This window comes from Arvicanthis niloticus, chromosome 7, assembly GCF_011762505.2.
Source record: "Arvicanthis niloticus isolate mArvNil1 chromosome 7, mArvNil1.pat.X, whole genome shotgun sequence".
Taxonomy (NCBI): domain Eukaryota; kingdom Metazoa; phylum Chordata; class Mammalia; order Rodentia; family Muridae; genus Arvicanthis; species Arvicanthis niloticus.
This window is the reverse complement of record NC_047664.1, coordinates 40,315,604-40,334,311: the sequence shown is the minus strand read 5'-3', so window position 1 is coordinate 40,334,311 and position 18,708 is coordinate 40,315,604. Positions and strand designations below refer to the sequence as shown.

Sequence of the window (18,708 nt, the reverse complement as noted above, 5' to 3'; positions counted from 1 at the left end):
GTAAGTGGGATTTGGTGCCTGTAAGGATGTATCCCAGGAGACGATCCATTTAAAGACAGGCACTGCTGTGACAGGGCCAAATACAAGCTCTCTGTAATGTTCCAAGGTTACTCTAATGGCTTTAATGAGCAACCAGCACAAGCCAAGAGTGCCTGCCAGGCTGCGCACAGTGCCCTTAGCAGAGGGATGACAGCTCTGTGATTTCTGAGCCCTGAGCCTTTTCCTTAAGTCTGGATTGCTAGGTATTGGTGCTCCTAGCCCACTCCTCACTGTCTCTTACTGACTGCAGGCTAAGGAGGCTTGCGCCCTCCCCTGGCCCTGCCCCAGCCTTCTTGTGATAGCTAGACAGTAGTGTCCATCAGAGCCTTGGGAAGCCCCTGGCCCAGGTCAGGATTCTCTCTCTAGAGGTGGCTGGTCTTAGTAGCCAGCCACAGCATTTGTTCAAGGTGACTCTATGAGCCCAAACCCACACAGAACTGAGGTGGGCAAACATACCTAATGCAGCAAAGGCACAATGCTTGGGAACACCTATTTGGCCACTTCCACAGTCATAAGTTATCCTGTGGGAAGAGAGAGTCCTAAGTGCATTGGGCCAGGCATCTTGGAGCTGGGTGGAGCCTGTACACACTGACCCAGGGGAAGGCAGGAAGGCCACCTAGGCTGCTCAGCAGGTCCTTTGAGGGCTAAGCAGGAAAGCTGGACTAGGAAATAATAGAGATGAAAGTAACCCCTACCCTGCTTGGGTGCCATGCTGCTGCTGTCAACCTGAGAGTCAAAGATGGATGCTCAGAAATGCCAGGACCTCTCAGGAGCTGACTCCACTACTGCTCCTTCACCTGGAGCAGGCCATCCAGGTGTCCTTCTGAGCATGGGCCTCAGCCTGGTTAAGGAGTTAGCTAAGGTCCTTCCGGGTTCCACCCAGCCCAAGGTCTTCACTCCCATCAGAGAACTCAGTGCACAGTGCTGTTTCTGAGTGGCACTAGGATGAGTCAAAAGCATCTCACTAACCATCATATGGTCCAGGACTTTGCCAATTACTGCCTTGGGGACTCTAAGCAAATATCATGGTTGGTTCCATGGTGGACAACTAAGGTTGATCACTAAGAGACCTCACAGAGGCAGGAAAGTCCTACATAGTTGGGCACCCCCGAGCTTGAAGTCTCTCCAGGAAGCAGAGGGCACCTCTAGTCTGACCTGAGAGCTGGGAGAGCTATACTCTGAGAAGCTGACCCATAGAGTGCAAGGCCAAGGTAGACCTGTGGGAACTGGGCCCATGCAGGCCATGGCTGCTGTTCAAGTAAGTGCCCATTAGTACCTACCACATCCATGCCAGGTCCTGAGGAGCCTGAACTCCAGAGTGAGTGTGGCAGTGGCAGTGGCAGCCCACTCCAGCCTGTGGCTTAGGAACAATCCTGGAGCCCCAAAGAGGTAGCATTTGTCTGGTGAGGCCAGTGACACTCACCCATTATCCAGGCCGTTCTGTCCCAGCTTCTTCCCCATGTCACCGACCATCACCCCTGGCATGGGAAGCAGGGTCTTTGGGTCCCGAATCTGCACAGAGCCACAAGGAATAATGGCTGCTTAAGTCTATCAGCAGACAAGAAAGCATGTCCAGATAAGCTAACTACTGACAGGGGTGACTCCGAATATCTCCGAGTCATACTGGGTCCCCTGAAGTGATATGCCCAGGCCTAGAGATGGGGCCCTCTGAGGAAAATAGACCTCTGCAGCTGTAATGTGGCATAGACCCCAACACAAGATCATCTGGATTCCTGGGTGGGCCATAAATCCATGGTAAGAGTCTTTACAAAAGAGAAGGTTCATAGAAGGCAGTATGGAGGGGAGGCAGAAGCTGGCATGACACGGCTACCAGTAAGGGAAGCCAGGAGCTGGGCAGGTAGGACGGAGCTTCCTGAGCTATCAGAGAGCACCTAGATTCATGACTGCAGCTTTAGTGGCCAGTGGCTCTCCTGTCTTACTTCTGGCTACAGTGTGACACTGTTCACACCTCAGACAGAGAACCTGCAGTGGGCTTCCGGTATTATGACAATCTTGACTGAGCACATATGTGCTGTGGGAAAGACAGTCAGGGCAAGCTATGCAATCTCCTCTTCCCCATTGGGTGTCCACTAAACATTCCCTACAGGAATGCAGGCATGACTGGATATAGACTCCTGACCTAGGGACACTGTGAAAAAGCAGGTTTCATCCCACATAAAGCAGGATCGCCAACCTTAAAGCAGAGGCTCCACTGCCTCCCTTCCCATCAAGGGAATGAGAACAGTGTCTAGAGATGCTATTGTTCCAGGTGGCAGACAACAGTGAGCACCACAGCTGCCACTTACCCACCCAGAAAACACAGACACCTCAGATCAGAAGGCCAGAGCACTGAGGTGGGGAAATCTGGAGAGTGAGATTAGAGCCCAGGGTATAGTATGTGTATTTGTAAGAGCTACCAGCTTTTGTTTTGTGTATCTGATTTTTATTGAAAAAAAAGTATATAATATTAAGGTTAAAACTTAGCCACAAGGCATCTTTTAATTTTCTAAAATCTTGCAATAAAGCTAGCTAAAAATTTAGACACAAACTTCTCTTAAACCTTTTTAAGTAAATACCATAAAACCCAGACAGTTGGAGAAAGATCGGTGATGACCAACCAGGAAGTGTCAAGGTTTGGATCCTGGTCCTCAAGGTAAAAGGTTTGGGCTTTAGCCAACGGTACTGTGGGGAAGTGGGACACGGGTAGGAAGAAAACAGACCACTGAGAGTATGTCCTTTAAGGGGCTATTGAGACCCTGGTCAGTTCTGTTACTTCTCACTTTGTCCCCAGACACAGCCTACTCAGTCACATACTCCTGTCAGGGTACCAGGGCTGCCACAGGCCCACAGCAGCACCAGTGTCATGACCCCATGGGCTGAGACTTCAGAAACTGAGCTAGAACAGACCTTTCTGCCTTTGAGGCTATTGAGTTAGGGATTCTGTCACAGAGGCAGAAAGCTAACACCAGAAGAATAACCAGCAGGGTAAAAGCAGTTGGTGGGTTTTGTCTGTCTGTTTGTTTGTTTGTTTGTTTTCCAAAAGATCAAACAAAAACCCCCACTCAGTGGCTGGAGGAATGGCTCAGTAGTTCTTGCAGAGAACACAGGTTTGGTTCCCAGCACCAACATCAGGCAGCTCACAACTGGCTGTGCTTCCAGTTCTAGGGCATCTCATACCCTCTTCTGGCCCTTGCTGGGACTGCCTGTATGTGGTGCATATATTCAAGCACTCTGTACACACACACACACACACACACACACACACACACACACGGACGCACATAAAATAGAAAAATCTTTGAAAAATAATATGACTAGTGGCAGTTTCCAGTTCATCTGGAAAGAATTCCAAAGTGAAAAGTAAAAATAGCTAAGGTCATGCTTAACTCAAAAATATTAATTGTGCAATTCACCTGTCCATTTCCTATGATACGCACAAGACTGCCAACCCTGCAGGTGTCTATACAGGTACTCAGCTGGAGGGGGATGGTGCGGTGTCACTGAGGTGTCCTGACATGTGCCATAACAGCAGGCCTGCTCTGAGCATTGCTCACAGAGGCTCTGGCATACTGCATCTCTGCGAGCTGAAATGGAAGCCTGCTACAAGAAGCCTGCAGGAAGCCGAGAATCAGCACAAGCATCTTCCACAGCAGTACACATCTGCCTGAAGACACATGCGGCTACAAGTTAACTGTCCATCGGTGCCAGCCCCGCCCAGATCTTACCTGCACCAGGAAGGAATGCAGCCCGTGGCACTGGCCGTCTGGCATGTATAGCTGGGCAAACACCACTGCATGAGTTGCCGTCTTGCCCAGGTTGCCCACCCAACATTTGGCAGCCTCAAAATCCGGGGAATGCAAGATAAATTCCTGTGAAGGGGAGATTGGCAGCCTTGTAATCAGCAGCTGAGACCGGAAAATGGGCTTTCCCTCCACAGCAGGCTAACCCCTATGTTCCAAGCCTCGGAGCCAACAGAAAAAATGGACTAAACACTGTATTTCCTGCGTGGGCCAAGTTGACTTTTTTTTTTTTTTCATGATTACCTTACAAAGAAAATGGAAAGTGAGGTTCAGTCTCACATGATGAACTACTGGCTGTCACCCATAGAGGCTGACACTGGCCACACTCTCCCAGTAGAGTTTGTTTGACCCCTTGCCACATGCCGTTCTGACTGCTAATGCATGGTGCCTGCAAGGTCGAGTTCTGCTGAGTCAGCAATTGACCCACAGCCTAAGGTAAGGCCATGGGGCACTGTCCTCAGCCAGCAGTCAACACAGGCTTCCCACAAGTCCCACAGAAGCCACAGGCACCAAAGTACAATGGGAGCAGACAGGGTCAAGGTATCAGAAAGTCTTTGTCAAGAAGCAGGCAAGAAACTACGGGGGGCCTATGTGCTGGCAGGTATGACAGCCTGCACGGTGGTCCCGCCCTGGCAGGACTGTGCATGGTACGGTCCACTCTATTTCCACTATACAGCAGCCCAGGCCAGGGTCCACCATCAGCCATGTGGATGAATGGACAGTGTACAAGTGCTGAGCACTAAGCTTAATTTTCTACACATAGATCTATCACATGCCATCTAGTAAGAGGAGCGAGACACCCCACCAACAGCACATGAAGGAAAGTGGTAGTGGGACACAGTCCTCAGATGAGTGGAAAAAGGGGGCTTCCATGCCCCACTCTACACTGACCATCCCTGACATTTGAGACCTGTGGTGGTTCTAGTAGGAATGGCCCCCATGTGCTTGAATACCTGGCCCACAGGGAGTGGCACTATTAGGAAGTGTGGCCTTGGAGGAGTAGGTGTGGCTTTGTTGGAGATAGTGTGTCACCGTGGTGGTGGGCTTTGAGGTCCCATATGCTCAAGCTACACCTAATGTGGCTTACAATCACTTCTGCTGCCTGTGGATTAAGATGTAGAACTCTCAGCTCCTTCTCCAGCGCCATGTCCGCCTGCATGCCGCCATGCTTCTCACCATGACGATAATGGACTAAACCTCTGAAACTGTAAGCCAGCTCCAATTAAATGTCTTCCTTTGTAAGAGTTGCTGTGGTCATGGTGTCTCTTCACAACGGTAAAACCCAAACTAAGACAGAAGTTGTTTCCAAGAGTGGGGTATTGTTGTGGTAGGCCTGACCAAGCTTTTGTTTGGTAGAATATGAACATTTTGGGACTTTGAAAAGCAATTGAACACTGTAAGTGGGGCTTAATGGGCTGTCTTAGTATGAACATAGAAGGCAGTGGTGCAGAGGGTTACTTGAACTGTGGGGGCTCAGCTCAAAAGGGTTGCAGAGAAGAATTTTAGTATGTGGCCTAAAGACTGTTCTTGTGATATTTTGGCTAAGAATGGGAGTCTCTTCACAGCAATAAACCCCAAAACTAAGACAAGACTCATGTCCCTCCCACCCTGCATATCAGGAGTTTCTCAAGGACCAGGCGTGGACAGTGCCTCCCTGCAGAGCAGTGTCCACACAGAGTAGTGCATAGCAATGCTCCACAGGTGGTCAGCAACAGAGGTGTCACAAGGATGCCAGAAATGTGGCAAGGAGCAGAGCATCTGGGCAGCAGTGGGCAGGGCAGCCTGCTCAGCCACCAAGAGGCCTACAAGAATAGGCAAGGCAGGCCTCAGGGCTGGGGATTGGGAAGAATTACCCTCCTTTGGGACACCTCATGAAGAATGAGTATTGTGGGAAAACTCTGCTAATGAAGTCTGCCATGACAAGATGACCTTTGACAACTCTGGATGTTCCTACTTGCCGAAACCTACATGGCCATGCAAGTGACATAGTTCCCACCCCTGGGACAGAATCAGCAGGGCGAGGGCCTCCATGAGTGTTCACAGTTATTGTGAGTATAAGGTTTGTTTATATAATAATGTACATATTCTCATGTTCCTCCTTTGGGAATGTTCACTCTGCCAAGATTAATGAACTCATGATAATCAGAGACAGCACAAGTTCAGGAGGCAAGGGTATGTCTAATGTCTTAGCAAAATGGTAAACATTGAGACCTGAGACCTTCAGGACAGCCCTTTGTGGGAAAGAACTCTGAAAATATAAGTTCAAGGATATACAATTTCTCAACTATGCAAAATATAAGGATGCACTATGAACTGTATAAGGAGCTTCATAGACTTAAAAGAACAGAGGCAGCGGCACTGAGAGTCAGCTTGTCAGAGAGATACTCAGGAAGGAGCTAAAGAGATTTAGGGAGTAGCGATCAATCGAAGAGCAAGATCCCACCCAGATAAGTTTATTGTTTGTACTTACAAAGGCAGGCCGATTCCTGAGTTCAAGGTCAGCCTGGGACAGAGCAAGGTTAGGCCCAGGCATGGTAGGAATGGTGATCTCAGAGCAAGAGTCCACCCAGCTATCTTATTATGTCTGTGCTTACAAAGGCAGGCAGAACTCTGAATTCACTTGCAATGTTTAGGAAGAAAAAAAAAAGTAATGTATTTGCTGTCTTTTTTCCAAAAATCAGGGATCTTGGGTGAGGGGATGCTGATTCATAGAATAATCAAAGGGGAACCTGGGGTGAACAATCTAATTGATATGTAAATAAAAGACTGGGCTTTTGGTCTGCAAAAGATGAGCTATCCAGAAAAATTTTATAATTTTTTTTTTCTAGCCAGAGAAAGCTCCCTCAAGCAGAGGACTGTCTGGAAAGCTGTCTCCAGCAAATCACAGTCTATCAGCTTGTGACTTAGAAGAAATTTTTTCACTGCTTTCAAACATCCCTTCTCTCAGGAACCACTCTTCAAGCTGATGCTGGTCATCGGCACCCACCCTCAGTCCCCCAAAACTTTATAAGCCTTGAATCACCCGAAATAAAGTTGATCTCCTCCTGATCCGATAGCTGGTCCCATTGTGGTCTTTCACTGAACGTACCCCACCCCCCCCCCCTCACCCCCGCTCACCCATCTCTATTCCTTCTGCTCTCATGGACTGAATCAGCCAAGGATCCATGAGAGCAGGGAGACCCACAGAGGATCTGACTCTCCATGGGGTCCCATACCCGTTTGCTCAGTGTGGAAGGTAAAAACTTCATGCCTCAGTACAAGGCCTGTTTTCAGTGGCCTCTCTAATGAAAGTGTGTAAGGGGACAACATGCTTGATTAACTCTTGTCCATTTACATTTCCTGTGTTCCATCCAGGGCCCAGGGGAATCCAGAACCTACCTGGGTAGCAGGATCGTAGTGAGCTGTCGTTCGCATAGCCTTGGTATTACTCCCATGACTCAGTTCAGTGAGAGCAAAACAGCCAAAAATCTAAATGTCAAAGCACACAGTGACACCAGGTAAGAGGTGTGTTCCTGTGTGTAGTCCTATAGGGACCTTGCCCCCACCCCCCACCCCCACCCCGAGCCCTAGAAGACTGAAGCCAGGAGCCCAGCCACACCTCCCTACATAACCTAAGGCATGAGTGAGACAGCCTGTTGCACTGGATACCATTCCCACTTGCTGGCATAGATGCCATAGCCTATGCTATGTTGAACATAGGCTGCAAAAATCTTTACAGTCAAAGGAGGTCAGAGAGATTCAGTCAGACAGGAAAGCTAAGTCTGCCGGTAGGCAGGGTGGGCAAGGAAAAACACCAGCCCGAGAGCACTCCTATGAGCAGGGCCTGGCCCCCCAGGTCTCTCCTGTGGCCTGCCCTGTCCATGGCTAAGTATGGTGATGACACTGGGCTTACAGCTCACGTGGCCAACTTACCTCCAGGTTATAGATCTTCTCAAGGTACTTGAAGTGCTGCTCAGAACCAGAACTGAGAATTGTGGTTCCAAAAACCTGAAATGTAGCACAGGTCAAGGGTAAGGATGGAGGTGGGTGCTGCGGCTTCTGCCTCAGGGCAAGCATACCCCACACCTACTCACCCCACACCTACCTCACACCCACCCCACACCCACCCCACACCCACCCCACGCCCACACCCACCCCATGCCCACCCCACACCCATCCCAGGTACACCTCTTCCTAATGGACTGTACATTCTAAATATACATATTTTATCCAAGAATTCATGGGTGCAAATCTACACCAAAAGCTGAAAATCTGATCTTGTCACTAAATTTTAAATGCTGTATATTTTAAGAGCCACATGGCTGTGGTTTGTGTCTGATGTGTGTGGCCCTGTGTGGGCAGAGGAGTTCCCTGCCCTCTGCCACATACTCACCAACATGTGGAGGACACATTTGTTGGCCAGGGACCAGTCGTACATGCCCAGACAGTTAATGAATACTAGAATCTTCAGGGGGTTCTTTAGCAGGTCCTCCAGGTTGAAGAAGCCATACTCAAAGACCCGCTTGCAGCGAAGGAAGTTCAGTTCTCGCAGCTTCTCTAGAGGCAGATCGTCCCCATATGAGCGGGCAAAGAGAGGGTCATTCTCCAAAGCTGAGAAGATCGTTTTCTGTAAACACAGAGCACAGGGTGCTAACTTGAAAGCCAAAGGTGGGATTTCACATGCTTCTATGCAGTTGGTTTCTCTCGGGGCCATTGACTGCCTAAGACCTAGTCTGACCCAGAAATCCTCAGATAAAAACATCCATCCCAGATGAAAGGAAGACATGGGGATTTCAGAGTCTTGTCCATTCCTTCCCCTGGCATCCTAGGGACCATCCTCGGGTAAGGGATGTCCCACCCATCCCTGTCCCAAGACCCACCCATCCTACAGAACAATCAGGGCTAGGAAGGCCACTGGGCTATATCAGGGAGCAGAGACATGACCAGGCTCCATGCAGACCTCACCTTGAACTGGAGTACATCCTGGCCGTCCCAGAAGAGCAGCAGCTCCTTGGAGTTGAAGGAGGCTTTTGCTCGGTAGGCACTAAGGGGGCCCTTGGGGATGTCTGACCATAAAGCACTGTCTCTTTTTTCCAGTGGGGATCCCATGGTACTGTCACCTGCACAGAGAACCAAACCCACTGTGAACAGCTGCACAACATCAAAACAAGAGCAAACCCAGGTATTGGGAGCGACCTTGCTTATACATTAATGGCCTAAGTCAGCCATAGGCCTAAGTTAGCCATACATGCCTACTGACACAAAGTCTTGGTCTCTGTGGGAAAGCACTAACCCTAGAACAGATAGCTATAGATCTCGTAGACAGGCAGCTCTGGTGGGAAAGTACCAGCCTAGATAAGAACAAATGAACAATAGATCTTATGGACAGGTACATAGTGACCTGTTCTGCCCTGCTTCTTCTGTGAATTCTTCAACCAGACAATATCCTGTTCTGAAAGACATCTGTCCTCCCTCTGAGAACACCTGTGCCCCCCCCAAAAAACAAAGAAGACATTACATCATCCCCTTCCCCACATCCTACTTCTATGTGTATATAACCCCCCATGTGGAAAAATTAAAATTTGACAGCTTGATCAGACTCTAGACAGCTGTCGGTTTCTTGCATCCCTCGCCTCCCCCCCCCCCTTCCAGGTCTTCTGATCCCAGTTCAATGCCCCTTGGGACTGGGGCACCAGCAACAGCAGCAAGGATAGTGAAGCCTGGAAGTACCAGTGTCCAAAAGGGAGGTGAGGCAGCTCCCATCTCCTGGACTGCACTCCTGATCAGGCAATGAGGACACAGGGCACAGCTAAGCCATCTGCTAATGGAGTGGGAAACAGGGCCAGGGAAACAGGCTGTAAGAAACCTGGTAGCTACAGACAGGCCAGCCTGGGGCTCACTCTCTTGTTACAAGTGCCTGCCTGAGGACACTGTGATCTGCATCAGCAGGAAGTTCAAGTCCCTCTGGGTCACTAGGCCAAGAAGCAGGAAACTGTCCCTCTGGGTTCTGGCCACTCATAACACTCAATGTTCCTGTTCACCTGGACACAGGCCACTGGACAGAGAAGCTGTGACTACAGGTTCCTGTGCTGGTGTGTATTCAACACTCAGGCATCCCACTCACAAAGCAGGTAAGTCCTGGTCACTAAAGGACTGTTCTGGAATTCTCTAAATAAACTGGGTACTCTTCTAGAGATCTGATTCACATGCAATAGAGGCAACGGGCTTATGCTCTAACCAACAATAGTCTGAAAGCCAAATCCAGGCATGAGGCTCTAAGACCTTTGGAATCCACTGAGGTAACTGTTCGAATAGTCTCGGGCAAGACTGCTGTAGTCACAGAGCTGGTGGTTTGGTTTTTGCTTGTTTTTCTTTTAAAATGTGCATTGGTGTTTTGCCTGCATGTGTCTATGAGGGTGCCAGATTCTTTAAAACTGGAGTTACAGAGAGTTGTGAGCTGCCATGCTGGCAGGGGGTGGGGGGGCGGTTGAATCTGAGTCCTCTGGAAGAGCAGCCAGTGCTCTTAACCACTGAGCCATGTTTTCCTATGTGACAGGGACAGCAGGTACATGGTGAGACTGAGCACCCACCCTCTGACGACTAAGTCCTACAAGACTCTCCCCAACTCTAAGCCAAACAGGTTGTCCCCACAGAAACAGGAGCCACTAAATACAAGACCAGAGGGAGAAAACAGTCAAAACTGAGAGCAAGGGCCCAAAGCAACAGGACAACAGACAAAACTCCAGGAACAAAACCTATGTCCTTATAACGACTCACGGGACTGGAAAATGACCACCAGAATGCTCCTAGAAAAGAGAAAGGCCAGACTCTGATCAGGAGGCAGAGGGGACATCAGCACCTGTCATGAACTAGAGGGACTGAAGGAACACACAAGTCAGAGTTAGCCCAGAGGCAGTAAGCAGGAAAGGTCCATGCAGAAAACTACCAGTTACCCACATATGCTACAGTGGAACAGGACACCAGGTAAAAGGGGAGTGTAAGGGTTAGAATGAAGCCAGAGCTGGAGCCATGGCCTGGTGTTTTAAGTGCTTACTGCCTAGCAGAGGATACAGATTTGGTTTACAGCAACCACATACTGGCTTGCAATTGTCTCCAGTTCCAGGGTGTCTAAAACTTCAGACCTCCTTGGGATCCTCCTGCACACAACATTTAGTTGGGTCTGGCTTACAGGTTCAGAGGCTCAGTCCATTATCATTAAGGTGGGAGCATGGCAGCATCTGGGCAAGCATGGTGCAGGCAGAGCTGAGAGTTCTATATTTTCATCTGAAGGCTGCTAGTGGAAGACTGGCTTCCAGGTAGCTAGGGTGAGGGTCTTAAGCCCATGACCACAGTGACACACCTACTCCAACAAGGCTACACCTCCTAATAGTGCCACTCCCTGGGCCAAGCATATACAAATCATCACATGATCCTTCCTCAGTTTAAGAAAGATAATCAAGACCAGCCTATAGACCAATGGTTCTCAACCTGTGGGTCTTGAACCCTTTGGGAATAAAACAACCCATTCACAGGGGTCTCTTAAGATAACTGGAAAGCACAGATATTTACATTATGATTCATAACAGTAGCAAAATTATGAGAGCTGAGAATTATTATGAAAATAATGTTATGGTTGGGGATCACCCCAACATGAGGAACTGTATTAAAGGGTTGCAGCATTAAGTTAAAAAGCACTGCTGTAAACAGACAGCCAAGATTTTGGCACCTGTGAGAAGAGAGATTAATTTAACTAATAGCAATTAGAACACACCTTCAAGGTCAAAATGAACTACCTGACTTAATCAGTCTTCTGTCAAAACCAGCCAATATCTAATGGCTGGCAGACAAGATCAACAACTAACAAAGCCATTGTCAGATATGCACAATGGGGGCTGGAACCACCTAAAGGTGTAGGCAGCACATAAACAGCCTCAGGCAAGTCTAGTTTGACAAAGCTGGTCAATACACGTAGCCTCTTCTGCCTTCACCTTCTGGGATGGTCAAACCTTACAGCTTGACTGCATCTGGAATCTTGAGAGAGAAAACAAAAAACAAAAAACCAACTTATCTCTGTGTGTAGCTAAGGTTATTTCCAGAAAGCTTTAACTGAGGGAAGACCCAAGCTAAGCATGAGAACATCATCCCATGGACTAGAGTTCCAGACTTAATTTTTAGAAGGGGGGCAGGGGCTGGCAAGATGGCTTAGCCATAAAGGCACTTGCTGTCAAGCCTGAAGACCTGAGTTCAATTCCAGGGGCCCCATATAGTGGAGGGAGAGAAGCAACTCTCCCAGTGTGTTCTGTGACCTCCCCCTACATCCATGCTATGACATGAGTGAGCCTCTGCCCCAGGGGATAAATGAATAAAACAGAAATTTCAAAAAGTTTAAGGGGGCATGGGTGATGCATGGAATTTGATCTACGTGCATGGTAGGAGAGGGCTGGCTCAGATAAGATGTCCTCTGGCTGTACACACACACACACACACAGGTATACACACAAACAGGTACACACACACAAGTACATACATAGGCACATGCACACAGGTGTACACACACAGGCACATGTACACACATACATATACACACACATTTACACTTACACGAGACCCCGAGTAAAAAAGGTCACCCTTGTACACGTTGTCACTCACTTCTTAATTAGTACGCCACAGTAATTCAATGAGAAGAAGCCATTTTTTTCAACAACTGTGGAAAGGACAAGGTTCTCACATACACAAAATCACCTCCCTATGGCACTGATCCTACCTGTACAAACCAGACCAAACTCTTAGAAGACAATGGAGAAGCCAATCTTCGTGATCTTAGAGTTGCAAAATCTTTTTTGATAAGGCATGTTAATACTAATCTCCAGTTTGACTACATCTATAAACTAAAGCACAAACCTCTGGTCATTCTCGTGAAAGATTTTCTTCTTCAGATAATCTGAAGCAGGAACCCCTTCTGGTGGTGCCTTTCAGATAAAAAAAAAAAAAAAAAAAAAAAAAAAAAAAAAAAAGGAAACAGGAGGAAACTTTGCTTTTTGCCTGCTTGCTCTCACTCTCACCTGCAAGATCATCTAGTCTGCTGCTGCAGCACTCCTCCCCAGTATCAGAACCACTTCTTCAGGATTCCAATGTAGACTAAAGACCAGCAGCTCCCCAGAAATCCTCCAGGACCACAGCCCCAAAGCTGGGACTGCTGTGACATTCAACCTCATGGACTGAGCAACTACTGGATTCTTGGCCTCTCAGAGTGAGGCGGCCATCGTTACAGTGCCCAGGCCACATCCTGTAAGCCAACCTAATTAATTATATATATAAATATCACATGTGTATGAATACGTATATATATTCATTCTATCAGTTCTTTTCCTAAATTATACATATAAACATCACATATGTATATATTCATTCTATCAGTTCCTTTCCTTTAGAAAACCCTGACTAACACAGGCCATCATAGGCAATGAGAAAGTGGATTTCTACTCAATCAAAAGCATCTGTGGCAAAGGAACAGCGTGCTTTGGTCTAGATCCCAGATCCTCACCAGCTCCCAAAGATTCCCAAGCCACAGGAGGCTACCAATACATCCATACTGGTACCGATTAGACAAACACAGCCCACAGAGCCAAGCTGCCTTTGCTCCAATCTCAATGATACAGTTTACCAATCCAGTGAATTTACCAAGTTGCTCTGCCTCCCTGTTTCTCAGAAGCAACGCTAACTGTGCACACAGGGTAATGTCTGCCACAAATGTTCCTGGACTCAAATCGGGCACTTGGGATGTTTCCTGGGGTAAATAGCAGCTTCATTATCATTGTTCTGACACAACTTTCTTCCAGTCTTTTAGTCTATTAAAAATAAAAAAAAATTATAAGGCCCTAGTTTGGGTCTGAAGTCCTATACGGATGTCCCCAACAGACCAGACCCAACCAACGTGGAGTCATTAACATCACACATTCCGTTATCAGACTGAAACTTTCAGGACCCCTGGGAGATTGGTAGCACCTAGCCTTATGGTAAGGATTTCCTCTCTCTGCTTCAGTCTTACAACAAAGTAGCAGATGACCAAATCTTCACCAGTTTCTGTTCCTTGTTTCTGTTCCTCTTCTTGATCCCACTTTTAAAAGTCAGTGCTATGCTGAACATAATGGATTGGTCTATGGTCCTGACTGATGCCAAGACTGAGCCAGGAGGATAGAGTTCAAGGCCAGTCTGAGCAAGGTCTCAGGTGTAGAGCAGCGGTAGAGCGCTTCCTAAGAATTTGCTAGGTCCAGAGTTCAATGCACTTGAGAAGTATAAATACTGTCCTGCCCGTGCACAGTGGGGAGCAGTCCTCGGACACTACAAACAAATTCAACTTACAGCTAACTTTGTTCTGTCTGTCTTGGAATATCTCCGCGCCGTGGGGCAGATTCTAAAAAGCTGCGGTCAGTTCGTTCTCCCACTAGCGAGTGTAAACTCCAGCAGTCACCCCAACCTGGGCTCCTGCAAACCCTGTCCTGTCTGCAATCTCCCGGGCCTGGTCATGTCCTCACCTCCTGGATCCAGCTTGGGTGAGGTCCGTGGTCCTAGTCAACCCGGTGTCCAACGGACACAACTTACCAGGAATATCCTGGCCTCTGAGGGCGGAGCAGGCTGGTGGTGCCGCCCATGCCCCACCATCTCCGAACGTGACGTCATCCCTCCCTTGACTCGGGTTGCTGCCGGCTGAAGCCTTGCGTCATCATTCCGAGCCGCCTCGTCGCCTGGGAAACGCGGGCGCTTCCGAGAGCTCAACTCAAATGCGGTTCCGGGTTTGGAGTTACAGGATTTCATCCTGGTTGTCTTCTCCCTGGTTAGAGGCCTCGGGCTTATTCAGAAACCGCCTTCGGTCAGAGCTGTCGTGTTTTGGTCCAGGCCTCTCGTGGCTCTGGGAGCACTTCCGGGAGAGTTGGACCGCGGCTCCTTTGAGGTTCACCTTACTCAGAATTGCTCCTATTTTCCCAGGTGACCTCCTTGTCAGGAACTCCTAAATAGTGCTCTGGTTGGCAGATTCCTGAAGTCACTGCAGAACTGCTCAGCGCACTCCTGGCTAGGCGTTTCTGAGCTAGCAGCTGCTGGCGGACTTTCATCACTGGTCCAGCCAGGATTTTGTGGTGCGGCTGAGAGGAAGTGTGTGCCTGAGTGGGTACAGCTGAGAGGAAGTGTGTGCCTGAGTGGGTACGGCTGAGAGGAAGTGTGTGCCTGAGTGGGTTCAGCGATTGCCTTTGAAAGGGACAAAAATGATGGATAATGGAGTTAGGGGGAAGAGAAAGATGCTGAATTTTGTTTTAGAGACAGGTTTGAGGCATTGGGACCAGACACAAGTGGACTCTACCGTTGTCAGCTGAGGATGGGAGCTGCTTGCCTAATTGCATAACTACTTTGTCCAAAGCAGTTATCGAATTTATGACTCTGACTCAGAACACACTTGCAGTCACAGGTGTCAGTGGGGCTTTCCTATTGGAAAGTAGGGCATCCTGAACATGCCTCATGAACTCGTAGTGGAGAGGACTGACTCCAGAAAGAAGTCCTTCAACCTCCGGGAGTATTCCCTGGTATATTTGTGCCCGCACACATTATACTAAAAATAATAATGATGATGATAATGATAATAATAGTAATAATAATATCAGCACAGGGAAATGACTGAAGGGGGCAGCCTGAAGAATGTGATTGTTCCTACCATAAACACACACCAAATATACTCAATAAACCAACAACAAATACATCCTTCCCACCTGGTGTGCAGTTGTCACAGTGCCTCCCATCACCAAGCAGGGTAACCTGGCGGCAAGGACAGAAGACAGCAGCTACCAACCCTGGATGCCCGCTCTAGCCTAGAAGTTTCCAGAATCAAAAAAGCACTCCTACCCAGTCACATTCATAGTGCCTGAACAGCTCGTAAGAATGTCTTCTGTGTTGCTAAACAATCAGAATGGACATTCAGTCTCCACCAGCATTTATAACTTGAACTCTGTCATTTCAAGGAGTCCTTGAGTTCATAGGGCTGCCCAGAATGGCCTGCAAAAATACATGCTATTGTTTTTCCAAAGTTAGAGTAACAAGGTACCCATTCATTACAAAAGTCATATGTAGCTCACAAGTTTTGTCCAAACACAGCTAATAAGAAGTCTGATTCATGTGTTAACATGAGGAAAACATTGTTTCCTTAGGATTTATCAGTTTTGATGAGCAGTAGGAGTTTGACTCCCTAAAATTAAGGTTTTCCTCAGCAACAATGGAATTGCTATCTAGGATATGTGAGCCATGATGGAGCATAGGCGTATGAGCAGATCAGGAGTGTATGGACTGTTGTATGGGGTCTTTGGGAAAGTTTTTGGGAAGGTTCTTACCCCTGAGGACAGATAAGAAGTGTGGTGTCCCTCTGAGGCTGATGGCAGTTGCCAGACCAGCATTCTTAGGGAAGGATTTTTGTGCAGTGCTGTGATTTTGTTAAGAAGCAAACATTACCTAGAATCATCCCCAGGTCTCCTGACTTGGTTTTGTTGGAAGTTTGTTGACATAAATGAACTCCATTTGATTCTCATTCAGGCTCCTTCCAGGAGTAAGGGTGAGAAGAGACATTTTCAAGCAGCTGTGGGAGCCAGAGGAAGGGTCAGAGTTACTGGTGAGCGAGGCAGCAGTGGAGTCGGATGGGTGGGAAGAGAACTGTTCACTGTCAGTTCCATAGAGGATGGGCATCATTGTAGCAGATAAGCATGTAGAGGAAACTTAGAAAGTATGGTCCAAACACCCTCCCTCCAGTGTGCACGTTCTCTCTCTCTGCTCTCCCTACCCAGCTTCCGCTTTCAAAGTTCTCCAGTTCTCTGCCTCTGCCCATCATTTCTTCTCAGGGCAGGCTCAGCAAGTTTGGATCCCATTGTTCCACTGTTTATTTAGTTCTATGGTAACTGCGTTAAAGACTTGCCCTAATCCAGTATGATGGTGGCCTTCCTTGCGATACCAGCACTAGGGGAGCAGAGGTAGGAGGATCATAAATTTCAAGGCAGGCTGGCTGACATAACAAGATCGTGTCAAATCAGTCTTTCTCAGCTCCGGTCTGGCTTACTTCAAGATCTCTTGGTAGCATTTGCTTATGTTCTCCAGTTTGTAACTCCAAGGCCCCCTTCCTGGATCCCAGGACACACCCAAGCTTGTGTGTGACCAAGAATTCATTGGACACCTCTGCGTTGAACCCATGGAACAGTGATACTGCAGGATGGTCTTGAGGGGAGGAACTGAACCTTGCTGTTCTCAGGGGCAGACTGATAAAATTAGAAGGGTTTCATGTTACAGGAGAGACAGGGATTTGCCCTTGCCTCTGTAGTTACTTCCTGATGTGCCTGCCAAGAAGCTCCAAGTGCAGTGGCACACAGCTCCAAGGGAGATAGGCTGAGGGTAGGACTCGTTGAAAAGTGACCTGGCAGTATATGCAGGAGGCCTGCCAGCAGACCCTGCTCCTGCTCCGTGGGTGTTCACCTTTGCCTCCACCTCATTCCAGTGCCCTGCCAGCCCCTGCTGGTTTCTTCCACTGCATTCCAGTGCCCTGCCAGCCCCTGCTGGTTTCCTCCACCTCATTCCAATGCCCTGCAAGCCCCTGCTGGGTTTTTAGTCATTTGTTCTGTTGGCTGTCACTGGCACCTGCAAGGATTTTCATAGTTTTGTTTGTTGGTGCTATTGCTTGAGATGGTCTCATGTAGCCTGGGCTGGCATCAAACTTGTCATATAGCTCACAATACCCTTCAACTCCTGATCCTTCTGCTTGGTAGACAGGTATGTGACAACACACCTGACTGTACATTGTCACTGCTTATTCCCACATTCTAGTCACTTGTCTTTCAACATAACCCGTCACTACCACACCTCCATAATTAATTCAAGATTCCCAGTAATAGGGAACAGTCACCACATCACTCAGTGAGAACATGAGGTGAGGATTTAGCACCAACCGTGGCTGGTGACAGCCCTGCCAGGACCACCCACATCAGCTTCCTAGTTGTAAACTCCTGTACAGCAGTGGACAGCCCAAAAGAGTTCTGGGTTGTAAGATACACACACACAGGTTGAAACCTTTTAGTCATGGTGAATGTTCCTGGTGTGAACCAGTGGAGGGGAAAACCCCACTGTAACCCCAACCATCCAATCGGAAGGGTTATCGAGATGAAAAGAAAAGCTCTCGGGAGTCAAAAGAGCTTCTGTGGGAATAGGAGAGCATTGTAACCTGGCTGCATAGCCTGACTGATCACAGCCTATCTGCTAAGCTGGGGACCACAGGGAACTTCACATAATGCATCTATAACAAGGTCTTGCTGCAGGGCTTGGCACCAGCTCATTGGTGAAGACACACAGATGTGTTTGTGCAAGCTCCTTACCTGGATTGCTGCAATCGCAGGCAATATTCTCTCCATAATCTTTATTCCAGAAAACACAAGGTGGGAAGAGGGAAGTGGGAAGTGGGAAGCCATGTCTTTAAACATGGAAGTCATAGAAACCATGAGAAAGCCCAGAGTATCAGGGAAAGCATGGTTAGGCTTTTGGCAGAGATCCAAAAAGAGATAAAAAGAAGGAAGAGAAAACAAATGCTTAATGCCAAAACCCAGGTGTCAGCTCAGTGGTCACAGGGGTGCACTAGGGACACATGCTCAGAAATACAGTCCATTTATTTAAAAAGGGAAAGGAGCTGGAGAGATGGCTCAGCAGTTAAGTGGATCTCTTTTTTCTGGACACTTTCTGATAAGTGGCCCAGAAATAATGAGATCTGAGGAGGAATGTGTTGCTAGCTTGGCATCCTCAGAAGGCAGACAGAAAAAATCCTCACCATCACCACCACCACAGGTTCTAGTCAGGAAGTAACTCAGATCTCAGTCTA

At 48.1% G+C, this 18,708-nt stretch overlaps 2 protein-coding genes across 6 annotated transcripts in view; one reads left to right on the top strand and one right to left on the bottom strand.

Moving 5' to 3' along the window:
* Positions 1 to 14,555, bottom strand: part of Acox3 (acyl-CoA oxidase 3, pristanoyl) — a 32,524-nt gene extending 17,969 nt beyond the window's left edge. Inside the window, exons 1-8 of one of the 5 annotated variants that reach the window (XM_076938351.1) lie at positions 14,354 to 14,501; positions 13,500 to 13,666; positions 8,784 to 8,938; positions 8,212 to 8,445; positions 7,752 to 7,826; positions 7,218 to 7,307; positions 3,765 to 3,908; positions 1,463 to 1,551 (exon numbers count right to left, since the gene is read on the bottom strand). In XM_076938351.1, the coding sequence (XP_076794466.1) occupies positions 1,463 to 1,551; positions 3,765 to 3,908; positions 7,218 to 7,307; positions 7,752 to 7,826; positions 8,212 to 8,445; positions 8,784 to 8,927 (776 nt within the window). In that variant the 5' untranslated portion in view covers positions 8,928 to 8,938; positions 13,500 to 13,666; positions 14,354 to 14,501. Of the gene's footprint in view, positions 1 to 1,462; positions 1,552 to 3,764; positions 3,909 to 7,217; positions 7,308 to 7,751; positions 7,827 to 8,211; positions 8,446 to 8,783; positions 8,939 to 13,499; positions 13,667 to 14,180; positions 14,333 to 14,353 lie in introns of those variants that run through there. The other 4 variants (XM_034509059.2, XM_034509058.2, XM_076938352.1 and 1 more) reach the window with 4 other exon arrangements.
* A 44-nt stretch (positions 14,556 to 14,599) lies between these two features.
* Positions 14,600 to 18,708, top strand: part of Trmt44 (tRNA methyltransferase 44 homolog) — a 30,268-nt gene continuing 26,159 nt past the window's right edge. The window contains exon 1 of the mRNA XM_076938350.1: positions 14,600 to 14,804. Within this exon, the coding sequence (XP_076794465.1) occupies positions 14,600 to 14,804 (205 nt within the window). The remainder of the gene's footprint in view (positions 14,805 to 18,708) is intronic.